Source organism: Balaenoptera ricei, chromosome 4 (genome assembly GCF_028023285.1).
Source record: "Balaenoptera ricei isolate mBalRic1 chromosome 4, mBalRic1.hap2, whole genome shotgun sequence".
Taxonomy (NCBI): domain Eukaryota; kingdom Metazoa; phylum Chordata; class Mammalia; order Artiodactyla; family Balaenopteridae; genus Balaenoptera; species Balaenoptera ricei.
The window spans coordinates 83,288,641-83,306,903 of NC_082642.1; the positions used below are offsets into that span (position 1 = coordinate 83,288,641).

General features: G+C 38.7%; 1 protein-coding gene across 3 annotated transcripts in view; it reads left to right on the forward strand.

Moving 5' to 3' along the window:
• The window catches only part of TP63 (tumor protein p63), a 220,496-nt gene that overhangs the window by 133,330 nt on the left and 68,903 nt on the right, over nt 1-18,263 (forward strand). For all 3 annotated transcript variants that reach the window (XM_059922077.1, XM_059922078.1, XM_059922076.1), the window contains exon 4: nt 10,794-11,048. In XM_059922077.1, coding sequence (XP_059778060.1) covers nt 10,794-11,048 — 255 coding nt within the window. The remainder of the gene's footprint in view (nt 1-10,793; nt 11,049-18,263) is intronic.

The window sequence follows — 18,263 nt, forward strand, 5'->3', positions numbered from 1 at the left end:
CCGCCCCATTCAGAATCACCCGACTTCCTCTGAACTCTTTGTACTTCTCTGTTCCTCCCTTATTGCTCTCCCAGTCTCTGGACTGGAAACTGTTGGAGGGTAGAGAATATGTGGTATTTATCTCTGTATCCTCCCTGGGGTCACCAAATAATGTTCCTGAATGTGACGGAAGCATGCGTCTGTTGCTGCTGCTTGGAGGGCTATCTTCAGATAAAAATATGGCATAAATACCTACAGAAATGGCTGTTTGTAACTGATCTGTGCAGAAAGCAAAGCAATTGCACACATTGTACAAGCCTGGTCTCCACCTGGATGTTCTGAATCATATGGTTTTCTCTGACATCTTGTAAGTCTTTTTTTTTTTTTTTTTTTTTTAATGAGTCCCGATATTTCTTTCCATTATACTTCAAGTGGCAAGAAAGTTTTTGAAAGACAGGGCAGTTTCCTGAGTAAGGAATGACTTGTTCTCTAACAGAGGTAAACAGTATAAAGTGTACTGCTTTCACTTAATTGATTACCCGGGAGGACAGAGAATGTGTTTGATTTTTCTACAAAACGGAACCGATTAGATTTTTATCTTGCTTTGCAGTCACTTTTTAAATGTGTTTACTTGCTTCCACACCATTCCCTTCATTCATTTTGTCTCCTGATGTCTCTCAGTCATCACCAGGGATGTGGGTGGTTTGCTCTGGGTGAATAAGCTTGATGATTTGCAAACACTTTCACATTTTATTTTCTATGGTGTTATTACTAAAGGATGCCTGAGAAAACTTTAAGTCATTTTGACATAAACGTGGTGCTCCAGGTTTTTTTTTTTTTTTCTGTCCAAATAAGACACTAATGAGCTGTTGTAATTATTAAACTGATTGATTGATTGTTACTTTCATAATGGGGTAAATAGAATGAAATGAATAGATGAGTGTCTTTTCAAAGTAAGGCATGTCTTTGGCATAGCTGGAAACTTTGGTTTTATTTTGCAGTTAAAAGTGAATCTTAAAGGAACACTTCAATGTTACATAAGTCACCATGTCTAATTACAAAGCATAGTAAGTCACTGAAAACTTTATCTCAAATAAAATGAAAAGTGTAGCGATCTGCAAAGAACTTGACAAGCAAAAGCAAATTAGAACTTAAAAAACAGTGTTCCTCATTTGAATATGTACAGAATAGTAAGATTGAGTAGTATAGTCCGTATTTTATGTTTTAGTTTTCCATTTGCAAATGAAGGCTAGTGTTTCAACCTGTGTGTGTGTGTGTGTGTGTGTGTGTGTGTGTGTGTGTGTGTTATACAGTCTGGGAAATGAAGTCATGAATTTAGACCATTTACAAGAAATGCTTTGTAAGTCTGATAAACTACAATCTCAGTTCCTCAAAACATACTTTTGTAAGCCCTTAATTATGGCATTATTCTAAACTGAATTCTAGCTAACTGGGCAGAAAATCATGGAAATTAGAGAAGGAGGGACCAATTTTGTGGCCTCTCTATCAGCAACTAACATCTTACTCGAGGCTTGTGTCTGGGTGGTTTCTCTATCTGCAGGAAGTAAATCATTATATGACCACAAAGATTTGGGTTCTTATTGCTGACCTAGATGCATGAGAAACAAAATCTAGACCATCAGGTAAGAAACACTGCCTTGGCACAAAAATGTGTATGTGTTTGTTTCAAGGAAGTAGAAGCTCATTAATAAACTTCCCAGCTAGGTGTGAACTACCAAGTATTACTCATGGCCTTGTGAGTGACAGGACTGGCTATTCTGCTACTAGTTCCCATAACAGCTGAAGCTAAAAGCACAATTCCCACCTACCAGAACAAATCAAAACACAAAGTAAAGGTCACTGAGATTATTTGGAGATGCACTGTAACATTCAAGGGCAGTAGTATGTAAAGAGGTGACTCTGATTTGGAGACAGACTTACTTCAGAGTAAAAAAGCAATACTTGTTTGGGTTATAGTTGAGTTAGAATAAAATATACTTTCCGAAGGTGATTATTATTTTGAAATGTTTTGCATTTATTCTTTAATATTTGCTGAACACCTACTATGTCCCAGCCATGGTTCCGGATATGATACTCAGCACTAAACAGATATCATGTCTCATAATTGTTTAGCAGTGAAGACCAACATTAAAAAGTACTTATACAGATCATTAATTTTCAATTATAATTATGTGATGCAAAGGGGAAAGTTACTGTGCCGTGACCATGTGAAACAAAGAATACCTATCTGGGCCCTCCAGGAAGGCTTTGACTTGGAAATGACATTGAAGCTAAAACTGAAAGATGAGTTGGGAAACAGGCTGCAGGTGCAAAAGGCTTGAGGATTGAAGAAGTTTGCCTTTGTAAAACTGAAGGAATGCCATTCTTTAGTGAGCAAAGAGGAGGGTTTCAAATAGTGTGGTGTAGGGCAGTTTAGAGATTTGAGGCTTGTGTTCTAAGAGATTAGAAACTTGCTCAAGGTGTTCAAGCATGAGGGTGGCATGATCAGATCTTCAGGGAGTTTCTGGTGGTAGCTCCAAGGAGCTAGGTCTCCAAACGAATGGCTAAAGTTTTATATCCTGTCTTTAATGAGTGGAAAATATTTTCTTTAGATATAAAATAAGTACGCTTTCGTTGAGTGTAACTCTTATTTATCTATTTTTTGAATTTTATTTTATTTTTTTATACAGCAGGTTCTTATTAGTTATCCATTTTATACATATTAGTGTATACATGTCAATCCCAATCTCCCAATTTATCACACCACCACCACCACACACCACCCCCCCCCCCGCTTTCCCCCCTTGGTGTCCATACATTTGTTCTCTACATCTATGTCTCTATTTCTACCTTGCATATGGTTCATCTGTACCATTTTTCTAGATTCCACATATATGCATTAATACACGATATTTGTTTTTCTCTTTCTGAATTACTTCACTCTGTATGACAGTCTCTAGGTCCATCCATGTCTCTACAAATGACCCAATTTCATTCCTTTTTATGGCTGAGTAATATTCCATTGTATATATGTACCACTTCTTCTTTATCCATTCGTCTGTCAATGGACACTTAGATTGCTTCCATGTCCTGGCTATTGTAAATAGTGCCACAATGAACATTGGGGTGCATGTGTTTTTTGAATTATGGTTTTCTCTGGGTATATGCCCAGTAGTGGGATTTCTGGGTCATATGGTAATTCTAGTTTTCGTTTTTTAAGGAACCTCCATACTGTTCTCCATAGTGGCTGTATCAATTTACATTCCCACCAACAGTGCAAGAGGGTTCCCTTTTCTCCACACCCTCTCCAGCATTTATTGTTTATAGACTTTTTGATGATGGCCATTCTGACAGGTGTGAGGTGATACCTCATTGTAGTTTTGATTTGCATTTCTCTAATAATTAGTGATGTTGAGCAGCTTTTCATGTGCCTCTTGGCCATCTGTATGTCTTCTTTGGAGAAATGTCTATTGAGGTCTTCTGTCCATTTTTTGATTTCGTTGTTTGTTTCCTTGCTGTTGAGCTGCATGAGCTGTTTATATATTTTGGATATTAATCCTTTGTCTGTTGATTCATTTGCAAATATTTTCTCCCATTCTGAGGGTTGTCTTTTCGTCTTGTTTATAGTTTCCTTTGCTGTGCAAAAGCTTTTAAGTTTCATTAGGTCCCATTTGTTTATTTTTATTTCCATTACTCTAGGAGGTGGGTCAAAAAAGATCTTGCTGTGATTTATGTCAAAGAGAGTTCTTCCTGTGTTTTCCTGTAAGAATTTTATAGCGTCCCATCTTACATTTAGGTCTTTAATCCATTTTGAGTTTATTTTTGTGTATTATGTTAGGGAGTGTTCTAATTTCATTCTTTTACGTGTAGCTGTCCAGTTTTCCCAGCACCACTTATTGAAGAGACTGTCTTTTCTCCATTGTATATCCGTGACTCCTTTGTCATAGATTAGTTGACCATACGTACATGGGTTTATCTCTGGGAGTGTAACTCTTACATAAATATTCCAAGCAGAAATCAGAGTGACTCCGAGTGAAGGATACTTAAGAAAGTGGGTAAATCTCAAGACAGATTTACTGGTTTCACATCTGAGCTCTGTCACTTACTACCCTGAGCACTTAATCTTGTGGAGCTTCAGTTTCCTCATCTGTAAAATAAGTATAAAACATGGGATAATAATTCCACTTAACTCATGAGAATTAATTGAGTAAATATGTGCAAAGCACTTAAACACTATGAGGAACATAGTAAGACTCAGAGAGAACTTAGTGGTAGTAGCAGAGGAGGAGGAGTGATAGTAGTAGTAGTAATAGCTAAGATTCTTCTCCCAGAGGATTAAAATATGGATCCTAAATAGGGTTCAGACTTTTTTAATCTTGATGGTCACCATTATTTTATTGAAATTGATATGTCTTCAGTTTCATATCACGGTGAGCAAAACTACCTCCTGTGATAAAACGTTAATCACATTTAATCACCCCAGTGTTTTAAGTCGTAATTTCTGATATGGTTTAGACAGATACATTATCAAAGTTATTTTTAAATATTTTAAACTCACTTTAAAAACCAGCAAAGCATTATTGATGAGCTTCTAATGTTACCATGGTATGCTTTCCATATAGATGGTATAACCCATCACTAAAGATCTCCATTACTGTGTACTTTCTTCTCTTAGCATTACATGTCTGCTTAAAAAACTATTAAGACAGGGATTGTTATAGATTGAAACTTTCCTCAAACACATTTTTGACCCAACTTTAATAAATAACTCCTGGTTCACTTTAAAGAAACTGCAACTCTGTATACTTTTCCCTATTATTTTGATCAAGAATTACTGAATATTAAAATTATACCTTTCTGCTAAGTCCAGTGCTTCCTTGGTATGTAATGGTGATGTCAGGCTTTTTTAGAATTGAGATGCTCTTGATTATAATTTTATTTATTTGTCATTATTACTAAAAGGGAGTACTTAATGAAATCATAGACTTTAAAGATTATTTTTCCTTAATTGAGCTCTACACAGTGTAATTTAGCTAAATTTGGATTGAGTTCTAGTTTCACTATGTTTCACACTTCCTAGCTTTTCAAGTACAATGGCTAATATTTGTTGACACTGTTGTCTACCTGATTAGCCAACTTTGTATTTATTTGTCTCACCTGTCCTTGTCAGCCTTGGCTGGAGCTTTTAGGGAGCTCTCTCCTAAGTTATGGAATCTTGGACCTCAGAGGAATCTTGACACTTTGTGTCAGAACATAACACATTCTAGTAAACTCTTTGCAGGCTGTCTTTCTAGGTTTGTGGGTTTTAATGCTTTATTTTTACATTTTGTTCATTATAAGGTATGAGTATATTTTACCTCCACTCACTTTCTAGGATCATTTGGAAGACAAAAGAAGTGAAATATTTTATATCTAACAAAACCTGGTTTTGAGAAAAACGTGATGCTGAATACATTCTTAAGGTGAAAAGATGGTGTTTTAATTTAACATAGAATACAAATATCTTCTTGACCTCAAATAGAGCACATTCAATCAATTGTGTTTAATTCTAGCATAAAACAAACCATCATTCTTTGAGGTGAGGCAGGTGGTAGAAGACTGAAAAATGACAAGCATTTCTCCCTCAGGCCGTGCTTGTTTAAAAGTCACTATTCTGCCAATATTTGGGGATAAAAATGTAGTACTGTCTGCTAGAGCATAATCCAATGGATGCTTTGCAAAGCCAAGGTCATGAAGAAAGCTGTTTTCTTTTCCCAGGAGGGGCTTTAGAGTGTTCAGAAAGCTCCTCCATGAAGCCTGAGGTGAAAGGTTATATTAGCTGAGGAAACTATATATGCTGCCTGAAATAATTTGGATTTGTAGGTTTGGTCTGGCAAATCTGTATGAAGAAAAAAAAAAAAACAGTTATCTCATTTTTTGAAAGCAATCTCATGGCATTATTTTTACATAGTATTGTAGATGAGAATGGTTATCCCTAGAAAAATGTTAGAACTGGTGTACCATTTATGTTTGATCATCAGATTCAGTCTCCTCAATTTTATACAGATTTTACTTTATAGCAAACTAAAGTCCAGGTTGTTTAAGTACGTTGCCCAGGGGTAGGTGGCAAATTAGTGGCAGTGTTGGGCCTTAAACCCCATGTTACCCAAGTCTAAGTTCAGAGTTCTTCTGCATTACTAGAATCCATTCACGAATAAAAGGAGCACTGAAGAATGTTTAATTCCTTAGCCTCCTCTAACAGTCAGTCAAGGATTATAAATATAATTTTTTTCAAATGAAATTTGGGCAAGTTATTGTTTCCTGTGACAAGGATCCATTTGAATTTAGGTAAATAAATTGATTATATGTTTCCAAAGTAACCTCTCCTATGCCTGATATGGTCTGCATTCCCATTTTTTATTAATCTCTTGCCATATATTATTGACTATCGTTGCCATAAATTAGCTATTACAGATAGTAATATCTAGGAAAGGCGAGAAAAAGAACTTATAAAATTCTCTTACACAGATACATTGGAGGAGAGATTTTCAGAAATGCAAATTATATCTATGTTCCTGTTTCATTGCACTGGTCATATGACTTGATTGGAATTCTTTTTTGATGTTAAATTATTTTACAGGAAAGTAATTACAGAGTCAACTTTAAGTAGGTATAAACCCAGGTATTCAATATTAAGTTTTGTTTACAGTGATATATACTGATATACATTATTGCTGAGCTGATGAGAAGAAAATTCAGGCCCACAATATATTTAGAATTTAAGATCATTAAACAATGTAATCCAGGAAGGAAAAATAAAATGAAACTAAAAGAACTGCATTTATATAGGACGCTTCTAAAACAATGACCAGTCAGGAGAAATCTCTATTCTTTACTGCCATTTTAATTCTAATCATCAAAACTGAAGAAATAAATCAGTCTGTAGATGACTATGGGAATGCAAAAGAACTTACGGGAGGAGATAAACAACAAGGAAACCCTCTTTCTATATTTGGGCATGGTAGTTATACTTGCTCTTTCCTAATGGTGAAAGCAGGCAGTTTGAGATTCAGCCCCTGGGTATCCCTACACTTACCATACCAGCTCCATGTTTTAAAACACCCCCAGGGTGTTCTGTGATTACCCGGAGTATATGAAGTTTCTGTGACCAAGGTGTGTTTTATCCTTTCTGTGGGCATATCAGCTAGTTTGTGGTGAAGCTGAATACATTTCAGCTACAGATGTTGGTAATTTTCTAGGGTCCAGGCAGTGTCTTCTATTTCAAAGTTATTTTATAGGAAATGAAGCATCTGTTCAAATTCAAAGGAAATCCACTGTTTTACTTTATCAGGCTTATAATAGACATCAGGCAAATCGTGTTCATTTTCACCTTTTATACGTTGTGGAGAAAAGACTGTCTCCTCTTTCAGACATGATAGGGTACATATTCAACACTGTTCATTCATTCACTGAGTCCCTATAGAGTATGTTAAGATTATTTGAACATCAAGATACCTTGTTAGAAAGGGACAATCTACTTCCTATTACATTTCAAATGTTCTAATAGCTTTTGTTGCATAAGAAACACATGGGTCACAGAGGACCCCACAGAGTTCTTCTCAGGGCACTTTTTGGTACTCATACGAGTGTCATGTTCTAACTTCGGAGACTATTTTACTTGTCATCATAAATAGGCATCTCATTAGCATCCCAGCATAACACAAATTTCTCCCTTCTGTGTTTATGGAATTACTGAAGTAAACAAAGGGTCCAGTTACTGCTTCCGTCATCCCACCAGCTTCACTTTGGTGGAAAAGAAGAAATAAATATTATTCACATTAACCTGGCACAGAGCTAGCTTCATAGGCTGCAAAGTGTGCAGTTATGAAAGGGCCCCGTGCTTTGTTTAATGTTCTGCTGTCACCATTATGAAACTCTTAATAATTTATGAACAAGAGGCCCTGTGTTTTCATTTTGCGATGGGCGCTGTGAATTATTTTGCTGGTCCTACCTACCTAACACTTGTTCTTCTTGGCTATGCTGGTCTGCCCTCTGCCTCTAATTGTACTTTGTCAACACGTCCACTCTCTTCAAATCAAAGAAATAAGCAAAGAAGAAACTTTTTTGGTCGTTGTCAACTAAATCCTTTTAAAATTAGCTTCAAAAGTACTAATTCCTATGGCAGGTTTATGATATAAATTTTTAATAAGGCCATGGAAAGTCTCCAAGGAGATTTCTAATCATACAATTCTACTTTGGTGGGTTTGTTGCTGTGTGTTTCAGGCTAGTTAATTCAAAGTTAGTGTTGGTTTTATGCTTTTTTTTTTAAAGACAATTGAGTATACTACTTAGCTTTTGCTTCTTTAAAGTAAAATTTGAGGGAAGCTTAAATTGAAATATGTTTTCCCATTTTTATCTTGAATAATAAGCAGCTCTTTGCCCAAACCTGAGAAATCTAGTTTTACATTATATAAATTGAGGCGTCAGTACTGGAAGCAAATCCTATTGTGAAGTAAAATATTTCACCCGAACTTTTTGGGATTAAAAATTATGGCATGTAAAAGCATAGCCATCAACACCTATTAATGGCTTGAAATACAGTTTCTGCTTCTTTGGTGCCACCCCATACGTTCAGTCTCACTGCTGTCCCAGGGACGTCGTCTTTGTACCCCTGAGGTAAATGGAGTTTCCATTTCTCTTATGTCCTTCAAGCAGCACTGAGTGTTTACTCACTGGCTTTTAAAGCTGGGTCCCCAAACTTTTCTCTTTACATTTATTGGAAAAAAAAAATTCAAAGGGCCATGTTTCTTTGTTCTCCTCCAAGCGCACAATTAGCTGAAGTTCCATTCTGTGTAGCTCGAAGGAGGAGGAAAGGGTTGGCCCAACAGGCTTTTTACCGCCTGTGAGAAAGTGCTTGGCGAATTTCTTTGTCCCCTTTGTCAGGGGCGGCTACCTCCCTAATTGTACTGCTCTAGGGAAGCACGTGCCTCTGGGAGCATTATCTGATTCCTACAGGACGCTCAGGAGTGCTTTGTATACTGACCCTTAACTTGAACACAAATAATAATTTCAATCCCCTTTCTAGGCTGTTGCCGCAGGCTTGGACGCCTAAGAGCTTTCATTCAGCCAGGGGTGTGGACGCCTTCGTCCGGGCCTCAGGTTTTAGTTCTGTCTCTCATAGCTGTCTCACCTGCAGTTTGCCTCACCTGTCAAGAGGGGAAGCTAAAAGATGGAGGACAGGAGAACTAGGAGCTGTGGAAGTCAGAGGGGAGAGAAGGCGAGACTAACAGCTGCTCTTGTCAGCAGCGGGATAAGTGTAAAGAGATTAATAGTTATTTGAAGAGCAAATGGGGACATGGCATTCGGCAGTGGAATGCGAATGTATAAATGTAATGGAATGGGCATGCAACCGTTAACATTTAGACAGATGCTCTCTGGACTGAATGGAATGACAGAGTCCTTTCTCCTCCCCGTGTGAAATACTTAAAGTTTAGTAAAATAATTTTCGTACGCTTAAAGTTGAATTAAAATTGTTTTCAAGCATCCGTTTCTTTGTGAGTTTGTTCTTCTCTGTAGTTTGACTTAATCTGGGACTCTGTTATATTTCAGTTGAAGATCCAGACTCCTCATTTCCTTTATAAAATATGTACCCACAGGACTGCCTTCTTCTTTTTGCTTTTGATTTGTTTTCCTTTTGCTAACTTGAAGAAACAGTGAGGTTTCCACATGTCAGAAGATTTCACAAAGGGAAAATGGTACACAGGCTGGTGGCCCCTTCTGGAAATCTGTCCAATTTGACTCAGGAATGACTTGAATTATCTTATCAGGCTGACAGATGGAATGGTGTTGGCAGGGCCCTGGGCTTGGAAGATTTGGTTTCAAAATCCCTACTCTTTGCTTATTAGCCGATGCTTGAGCAAATCACTTCCCCTCTCTGATAGTAATACAGTAAGGATTTTTTGCCGATGAAATGAGAAGTTAAATCATTCTTCCCATAAACATCTTATTGAATACCTACTTGGTGCCGGTTTTCCTAGAAGAAATAAAACACCTGGCAGAGAAGCTATATGAATTAATGTACTTCTGAATTATTTCAAACATAGACTTTTAATCATAACTAGATGATATTTCTCTTACACATGTTCTACTTTAGAAAATAGTAAACTGCTACAAAGAAAATGAAACAACAGATGAAAAATTAGGCTGTTTGGATGGTCTGCTAGCATGTAACCTGTTAAAATATATAGTTGCCTCTCCCTGTCCCTGCTACTCATTTCCCTCCAGTCTTCATGAACCCAGTCCCTGGGGGCAAGTCGGTACCCTGAGACAGAATTTAGAATGATGACTAAAAGGAAATTTGGAGGACAACTGATTTTTCTCAGTAAACAACAATTTGATGCTTAAGTGTCCTCTAGAACATATCTATCCAGTGGTCTTTTTCATTCTGAATACCAGGACAGAAGAAGAAAAAGAATAGCAGGCAGTATTTATTTATTTTAAAGAATTCATAAGCAGCTACGGAGCACGGGCACTTCTTGCCCAGTTTGCAAATGAGCACATAATCCACTTTCAAACGCTCTCGGGGAGACCGCAGTCTCCAAAGGTTGCCCATGAAGCCGTGTGAACTGTGCAGGTCATTACAAAACATACACACGCCTGGGGTTCCTCTTGGTGTTTCGAACTATGCATGACACATTGGTCATTTTCCCTTGAGTGCGAAGTGTTGCAGACGTGAGGTGGAACTCTGTAGAAGGCACTCGCCAAATGATGCCTTTTTGGCAGCAAGGATCTGCAGCTTAAATGGCTAACATGGGGGGTTTCTGGGTGTCCCACAGCCACAGTACACGAACCTGGGGCTCCTGAACAGCATGGACCAGCAGATCCAGAACGGCTCCTCGTCCACCAGTCCCTACAACACAGACCACGCGCAGAACAGCGTCACGGCGCCCTCGCCCTACGCACAGCCCAGCTCCACCTTCGACGCCCTCTCGCCTTCGCCCGCCATCCCCTCCAACACCGACTACCCGGGCCCACACAGCTTTGACGTGTCCTTCCAGCAGTCCAGCACCGCCAAGTCCGCCACCTGGACGGTAAGAGCACCGGGCGCCCATGTGTCCTTGAACCTGATCCCCAAGTACAAGGGTCTTCTCCATCACCTCTCCCCCCACCCCGCCCCCGGCTCTCTCTCCCGTCAAAGCTTAGAGCTCCATATTGAATGGTGCAAAATTTCTCCCTGTCCTCTAAGGACATTTTGGTTTGAAATATTCAACACTGAACCAGAGAGAGAGATAAAGTGCCATTTAGTAGGAACAGCCCTGATCTGGTAACCAAACTCCTGCATTCTGGCTGGCTCCTAGCAATTTCAGTTGATGCGTTCTCGCCTGCCTCACGCTGTTGGGAGGTCCTTTGTGTGAAAGATTTTTTTTTGGAAAAACGTAAAGCATTACGCCAATGGAAAATACCGTAACCGTAGGATATGTGTTTGCAGTCTGCAGAATGTAGGCGTTACCAGTCTCATTATTTTGAAAAAATAAATGTCCCAGTAAGGTGCGATTTAAAAAAAAAAAAATGAATAAAATCACAAACACAGTGTAAAAAGAAATTAAGATCTCATCTATTAAGGAAGGGTTAAATTTGTGCATGTGGGTTCTATAGCATGAATCATAATTTATTGATACATATATATCTATTACATGTAGAAGCAAGTTTCCCTCCCAAAAATCCTCCTAAACTACACATTAGAGGCCTAAATTAGCTTCAAAGAGATTCTGATGAAAAATGTTGAAAAAAATCTTATATAGAACTTTTCTAAGAAAACATGGACATACTTTTAAAAATTAAAAAAGCTACAAGAATGTTGATTCTATTTCAGAGTTTATTTTATTATAACATGAATAAAGCTTAAATATAAGGGAGGAAACCTATAAGACTGGTTTTAACTGGTTGATCAAAGAATGCCCAAGACCAAAGTGACACACATTTTGTCAAAGAATTTAATGTTTGCCGAGATTATAGAAATGCTTCCAAACGTCATCGTCTTGTTGAGAAGTAGCTTTCAAATTGTTTTAACAGATTTTTCCCTCTTTGGCAAATAGGTTTCTTTGGAAATCATTTCTCTTTGTATGTCACAGTATCCAGGCTTTTCTCCAGTTGTACAGAGTTTATAAAATAATCTGCATTAGTAACACTAAATTCCAACATAATTTCACACGTGTCCCCTCATTTTGACCTCACTTTTTTGTGAGCTAGGTAGGGCACATTTCACAACTCCCATTTTACTAGTGAGGAAAGCTGAAAAAACATCGGGATTCAGTGGCATCCCTAAAGTTACAGAGACTTTTGTGTAGCTGGTCCTATTTCTGATTCTGCCACCCTCCTCCCACTAGATTATGTCCTTTCTTTTTCTTTTCACCATTTCACATCAGGATGTCCCATAATTGTCTAAAAATTTATCTTAGCGCTTTTCTTTCATGGTTTGAGAAGCGGTTCTGTCATGGTTCGTATTTCAACCATAAAGTAGAAGTGTTAGCTTAAAACTTGATCTCTCTTCCATGTGCTTTTTTTAATCAATCGTGTCATACTGTTTAGTCTCTTTTATATGAATAATTGTGGAAGTGGACACTCCAGGTGAGTAAACTTAGAGTAAACTTAAAGATATATTGGTTGATTGATCTAAGTAATATCTTGCTGAAGAACCACTAAAATAACCATTTTATAAATGGCGCACTGATGTGTTTTTGAATAGGGGTCACACCAACTGGATGTTTACAGCCACTGAACTTCAAAGCTAACAGTTTTTCATCTGACATTTGCAGAGCTCTACTATATTAAGAGTAAGAACATCTGAGGGATAATGGGCATATTGGGGCCACTAAATGAAGAATCACCGCCCTCCTAAAATGGCTTAAGAACCTTGGGGATGGAGCATGATGGAACATCAATCTTTCTTCCTCCTCCCTCCCTCCCCACCTCCTCATACAGAAGTCTTAATGCTTTTTTTCAGTTTTAGTGCAATTCTGAACCATCTTCCATCAAATCCCCTCTCTCAGAGAGGTACACTGTCTCAAAAAAAAAAAAAAAGGTTGGGGATATATACATAAGTGGTAGGTTAAACGTAAAGAAAATGGGGCTTCCCTGGTGGCACAGTGGTTAGGAAGCCGCCTGCCAGTGCAGGGAACACGGGTTCAAGCCCTGGTCCAGGAAGATCCCACATACCACAGGGCAACTAAGCCGTGTGCCACAACTACTGAGCCTGTGCTCTAGGGCCTGCGAGCCACAACTACTGAGCCTGCGAGCCACAACTACTGAGCCTGTATGCCACAACTACTGAAGCCCACGCCTAGAGCCCATTCTCCACAACAAGAGAAGCCACCAAAATGAGAAGCCCGTGCACCGCAACGAAGAGTAGCCCCCGCTCGCCACAACTAGAGAAAGCCAGCACGAAGCAACAAAGACCCAACACAGCCAAAAATAAATAAATTAATTAATTAATAAATTAATTAATAAATTATTTTAAAAAGTAAAGAAAATGTTTTGTAGAGTACCCTAGTAAAATTTCCTTACATGTGACAGCAGTGGTATCAGGACCCTGAAAGAGGGGTAAGCACTGTGGTGATGGGAAAGAGCATCTCTTGGGAGCCAGAAAACCTGGATTCTCACTGTGATCATCCTCGTGACCTTAGCCAAGTCACTTCATCTTTCTAGAATTCAGTCTGTGCCTCTGATGAGGATGAATGGGATGAAAACTACTTCTTTTCCTTAAGATGAGATAGTGTTATTAATCAAGATAGGTTTTAGAAGAACTTAGCTTCTAATCAGTTCATTTGCCTGCCATTAATAAGTGACCTTGGTTAAGCTGGTTTGCCTTTCTTGGGTTTCTGTTCAGTTGTCTACAGTGTATGCTATAGATATTACAGAATAAAATGATTGAATTAGATGCCCATTCCATCCTACTAGCGTATCACATGGTATTTATATTTTTATTCATGATCTTTCTTGTTTGCAATTAGGCTTATTTTAGGCCCAGCTACATTTCGTCTAAATCCAGCACATTTGAACCCTTGTTTGAGTAACTCCTGAGATCACCTAAAAATATGTAAATTCTTAACCATGGACACCAGTGTCTTATACATAGCAGCACCTAACTCTTTGAGCCAAATTATATACCCTCACACTTATACACAGATCTCACATTTTTAAGTGTTCTTTCATGCGACTTGGAGGCTCAGAACCGAGGCTGTTGTCCCATTTTAGAAATGAGGAAACTTCGAGAAGTAAAGGTTACATGGCTGATCACCAGCCAAAGAAATAGAGGAACCCAGGCCTCCCTCCCTCCCAGTTCAAGTCTCTCCACCATCTTATCTAGACTGTCTTTCTCTTGATTGACAGAAGGCAGGGAGATACAGGCACTCGCAGGCCCTGTGTAGCATGGAGTGAAGCCACCTGACAAAGGATATTTTTTATGCTACATTATACAACACCTATTTCTTAGGCATCTGTGCATTTTAAAGCAATTTTTCAAAATAAAAACACTATATTTTAAAAACTGCCCACAAACTGGAAGCAGCAAAAGCAGCTGTCATTAGGAAGGGTCACATGTACCTCATAGTCTTCTGGTAATTCTTTAGTAAAAATCTTGTTAGTACCATTTAATCACTTGTCATCCTTTCGTGTTGTTTTCTCTTTTAATTTCTGGTTTTACTAAGAGTCACTGCCAAAATATAATTAATGTATTTAAAGTATATACACATATTTCCTTTGCTTTCTCTGTTTCCAATAACGAATGTGTTCCCAGTTCCATAAAAATATGGTATCTATTTTAAAATTCTTCCAATGAAATAAAGTGAAGAGCAATGACATTCTTCCATATTCTCTCTTTCACACACACACACACACACACACACACACACACAGAGTCACACCCAAACCAACACGGAATTTAGGACTTGGGTTTCAGACTTTCTTCTTATTTCCACAGTGTAATTGTTACTTACTGATAGAGGCCTACCATTTAATATAATATAGTGCTGGTCTAGCATTATAGCTGGAACTCATCAGCCACAGGCCAGTAGACAGTATGGTAATTTGGAAATGACAAGAAACTTAGGTGCAGATTTCAACCCTGAAATTTACTAGCAGCATCTGGGACCTGCTCAGAGAGTTCAATCTCTTTGAACTTGACTTTTTCCACCTACACTTAGGGATGTTCATACTTTCCTTATCGTGAGGATTACATGCCACATGTAAGTGCACCTATCAGCACCTGACTAGTCATAAGCATACATGTGTTTACTGAGTCCGAATTTGAATCCCTTTGCTTCACGAGCTTATTATAGTTTTGTTGAGGGTTCCGTTGTGCCGCAAGTAATAATTTGAGAGAATGCAAAGCAAAATGTCTTCTACTTTTTTTTTTTTTTTCTTAGTGCTTTTGGGCTATTAGCATGCATACTCCAGCACCACAGGACTGTAATATTATCCACTACTCAAATATGTGAATAGATGGCATAGGATGATATCAGGCCCTCCCATATGCAGACTGGCCGAGCTGCTTTCCTAAGTCTGTCCAAGAAGATGTAGGCTCTTCTTGCCGGCACTAGGAAAGGTCTTTTCCAGCTTTAAGAACCTGTTGAATTCCAGCATTTATTTCTCATTTATGGGGATGTCTTTTTTTTTTTTTTAATTTCTCCGTGTTAAATAAAAAATAGCAGTGCTTTTGTGGTGGCAAAAGTATTGGAGGCAACCTACACACTCACCAGTTGGGAACTGGTTCCATAAATTGTGGCATATCCACATGACAGAATACTCGATGGCCATTCAGAAGAATCATAGGTACCGATCTGGAATGCTTTTGGAGTTGCTGGTGAGGATGAGATAAGCCTTCTACGGCACCTACTTGAGCTTTGAGAGGACTGGTAAGGACACTACTTCTGGGGGCAGAGTACTTTCTTTTGCTGAACTCCAGGGACAAGGCTTTTTTTGTGTGTGAATATAGATCAATCTGTCTTGATTATCAGCCTCACGCACCTTTGACAGTTTGAGAGTTGTTTTCCCCACAACCCAGGACACACAGTATAATCTGTGTGCAGATACTGGGAAAATCCTCAGGTTAGTGTTTTTCTGTTGTGCTCTCCGTCTGAGATAATGACCCTGGACTTTGGACATACATCCCTTTTTGCTCTTGTGATTTTTTTCCCGTCATAGATGTCAAGGTCTTGTAGGGCAGGCACCTGGACCTAGTGCTCAGAGCCATGTCCAGCATATAGTAGGCCCTTAGTTAATATGAAAAAACTTTGTTTTCTCCTCGTGACCAAAGGAAATAATTACAGTCCCAAGCAGTATCCCTCCATTCTGACCTTGACTGTTAACTGTCCATTAATTCGATGCCATTTGCCTCCACCCGTGATTTAGAGAGCCCTCTTCCTTTGCCTTTCCTAATCATGCCAGCCTCACGTCGTGTTCAGAGCTTTGAAGACTCTGACTTGAGCAAGTGGAGAGATTAGGGAGGTGGCATTTGAAAGGGGAACAGCTAGTTCCCCGGAGAGTTTCATTGATCCCAGCATATCGGGTCTTGCAAGCTCGCTCCCCTTGGCTCCTCCACAGGTGAGCTGAGATGCATGCCTGTGGCCCACCCTCCCTGTCATCAGGTTACCTGTAATGTAAGACTTCCAGAAGAAGGCTGCCAGCTCTGCAGAAATCTAATGCAAGCCGGCCCATTGCGTGGCCCTCTGGAATCTTGGGACTCTTAAGAATAGCCCATCAAAGGACATGATGTACAGACAAACTTTTCCATGGTGAATATGATTTATCAGCTTCCTTGCACAAAGGAAACGCTTCTCTCACCAACGCTTGAGCCTTTACTGGGGCTGGTCTTAACTGAGAGGCTGTTAGATTTCATTGCTGAGGGACAGAAGTCAATAGACTTGTCTTTTGCCAGTGGTACGTTTGTTAATCATGACAAAGTTATTTTCACTTCTTGCCAGAGCTATCCTATAAATCCCCAGAGATACATAACAAAGTGTCTTTGTGTGCTCCTCCCACGATAAAGAAAATAATAACATTGAGCATTGTCACCTGTTATCCAAGCTATTTCTTAATTGATGAGGGTATTGAGGAAGAATGTCCTAAATAAAGGGTTTGGAGATTCTTGGGGATGGTTCATGTTACTTATTTAACTCTAGGTTTTGGACTTTAAAGTGAATTTCAATTGTAAGCCATGCTATAGGGGAGTTGTCCCCACATCCAGAGCAGAATAACTTAGCAAGTTTGCCCTAATTTGTTTAAATTAACTCTAGGTTAATGTATTCGTGATAAGCCAGTTTCACCTAATCTGATGTTTAGGGCCCTCCCAGACTGTGCTCAGTGATTTCCTGAATCCACGGTAGAGTTTCTACTTAAAGGAAAAGAATTTTATATTTATTTATTTATTGCATCTAATGTTACGAGAACTGACCACTGATTAAGAAGAAATAAATAGCAAATTTAAATAAACTTGCCTTTCTTTTTCTACTACAAAAAGAATAACAGCAACCCCCCTTTTTTTCCCTTCTTATTCTTTGTCCTGTTCCTCTTCCTCTTCCTCCTTCTCCTTCACTTATATTATTATTCATAGTAGTCAATTTGGTTTTGTAGATATTACCAGCCACTTGGTATTTTGTTTTTCCACTGTGGCTTTGGTTTCCCAGAAGTGTGGATTATTTTGAGGAGGATTGTGATATAAATAAATTACCATGGAAATTTCCATCAAGAGCAGGGATCCGATCCTCAGGCCCATTTCCCTAAAAAATCACTTCCACTAATAATGGACTACCTTGAAGGTGGCAAACCCAAATATCTGGCACTAGGGGGTAGTGGAAATGAGTCAAATGGTGGGGATGGGAACAGTGGCAAGATGAGCTTACACACCTTGTCTGCAAGGGAATCTGCTTTGCAACTCCACCCTGGTGTCATGGGGGAAGGTAGGGCTGGAGTTAAAAGATGAATTTTTCAAGAGCATCTGGAAACCTGGATTTGCATGTAGTATCTCCAGATCTTTAAGTGATATATTCATTTAAAAAAAAAAGTTGTAAAAACCACAGACCAAACAAAACAATAGTCAGACTGAAGGCTGTCTTTGCAGTATATTTAACAGTGACAAGGGACAGTTACTTAAAATTTAAATAAAATAACTGGAAACTAGAGCAAGCATCTAAGGGGAAAGTTACAAATAAATATATTCCATTTGGAAATAATAATTCTCTGTTCCTTTCAAAAGTCCTATAGATTAACCGCCCCCTCCCACCCCCCTGCAATAAACTAAGCAATACATT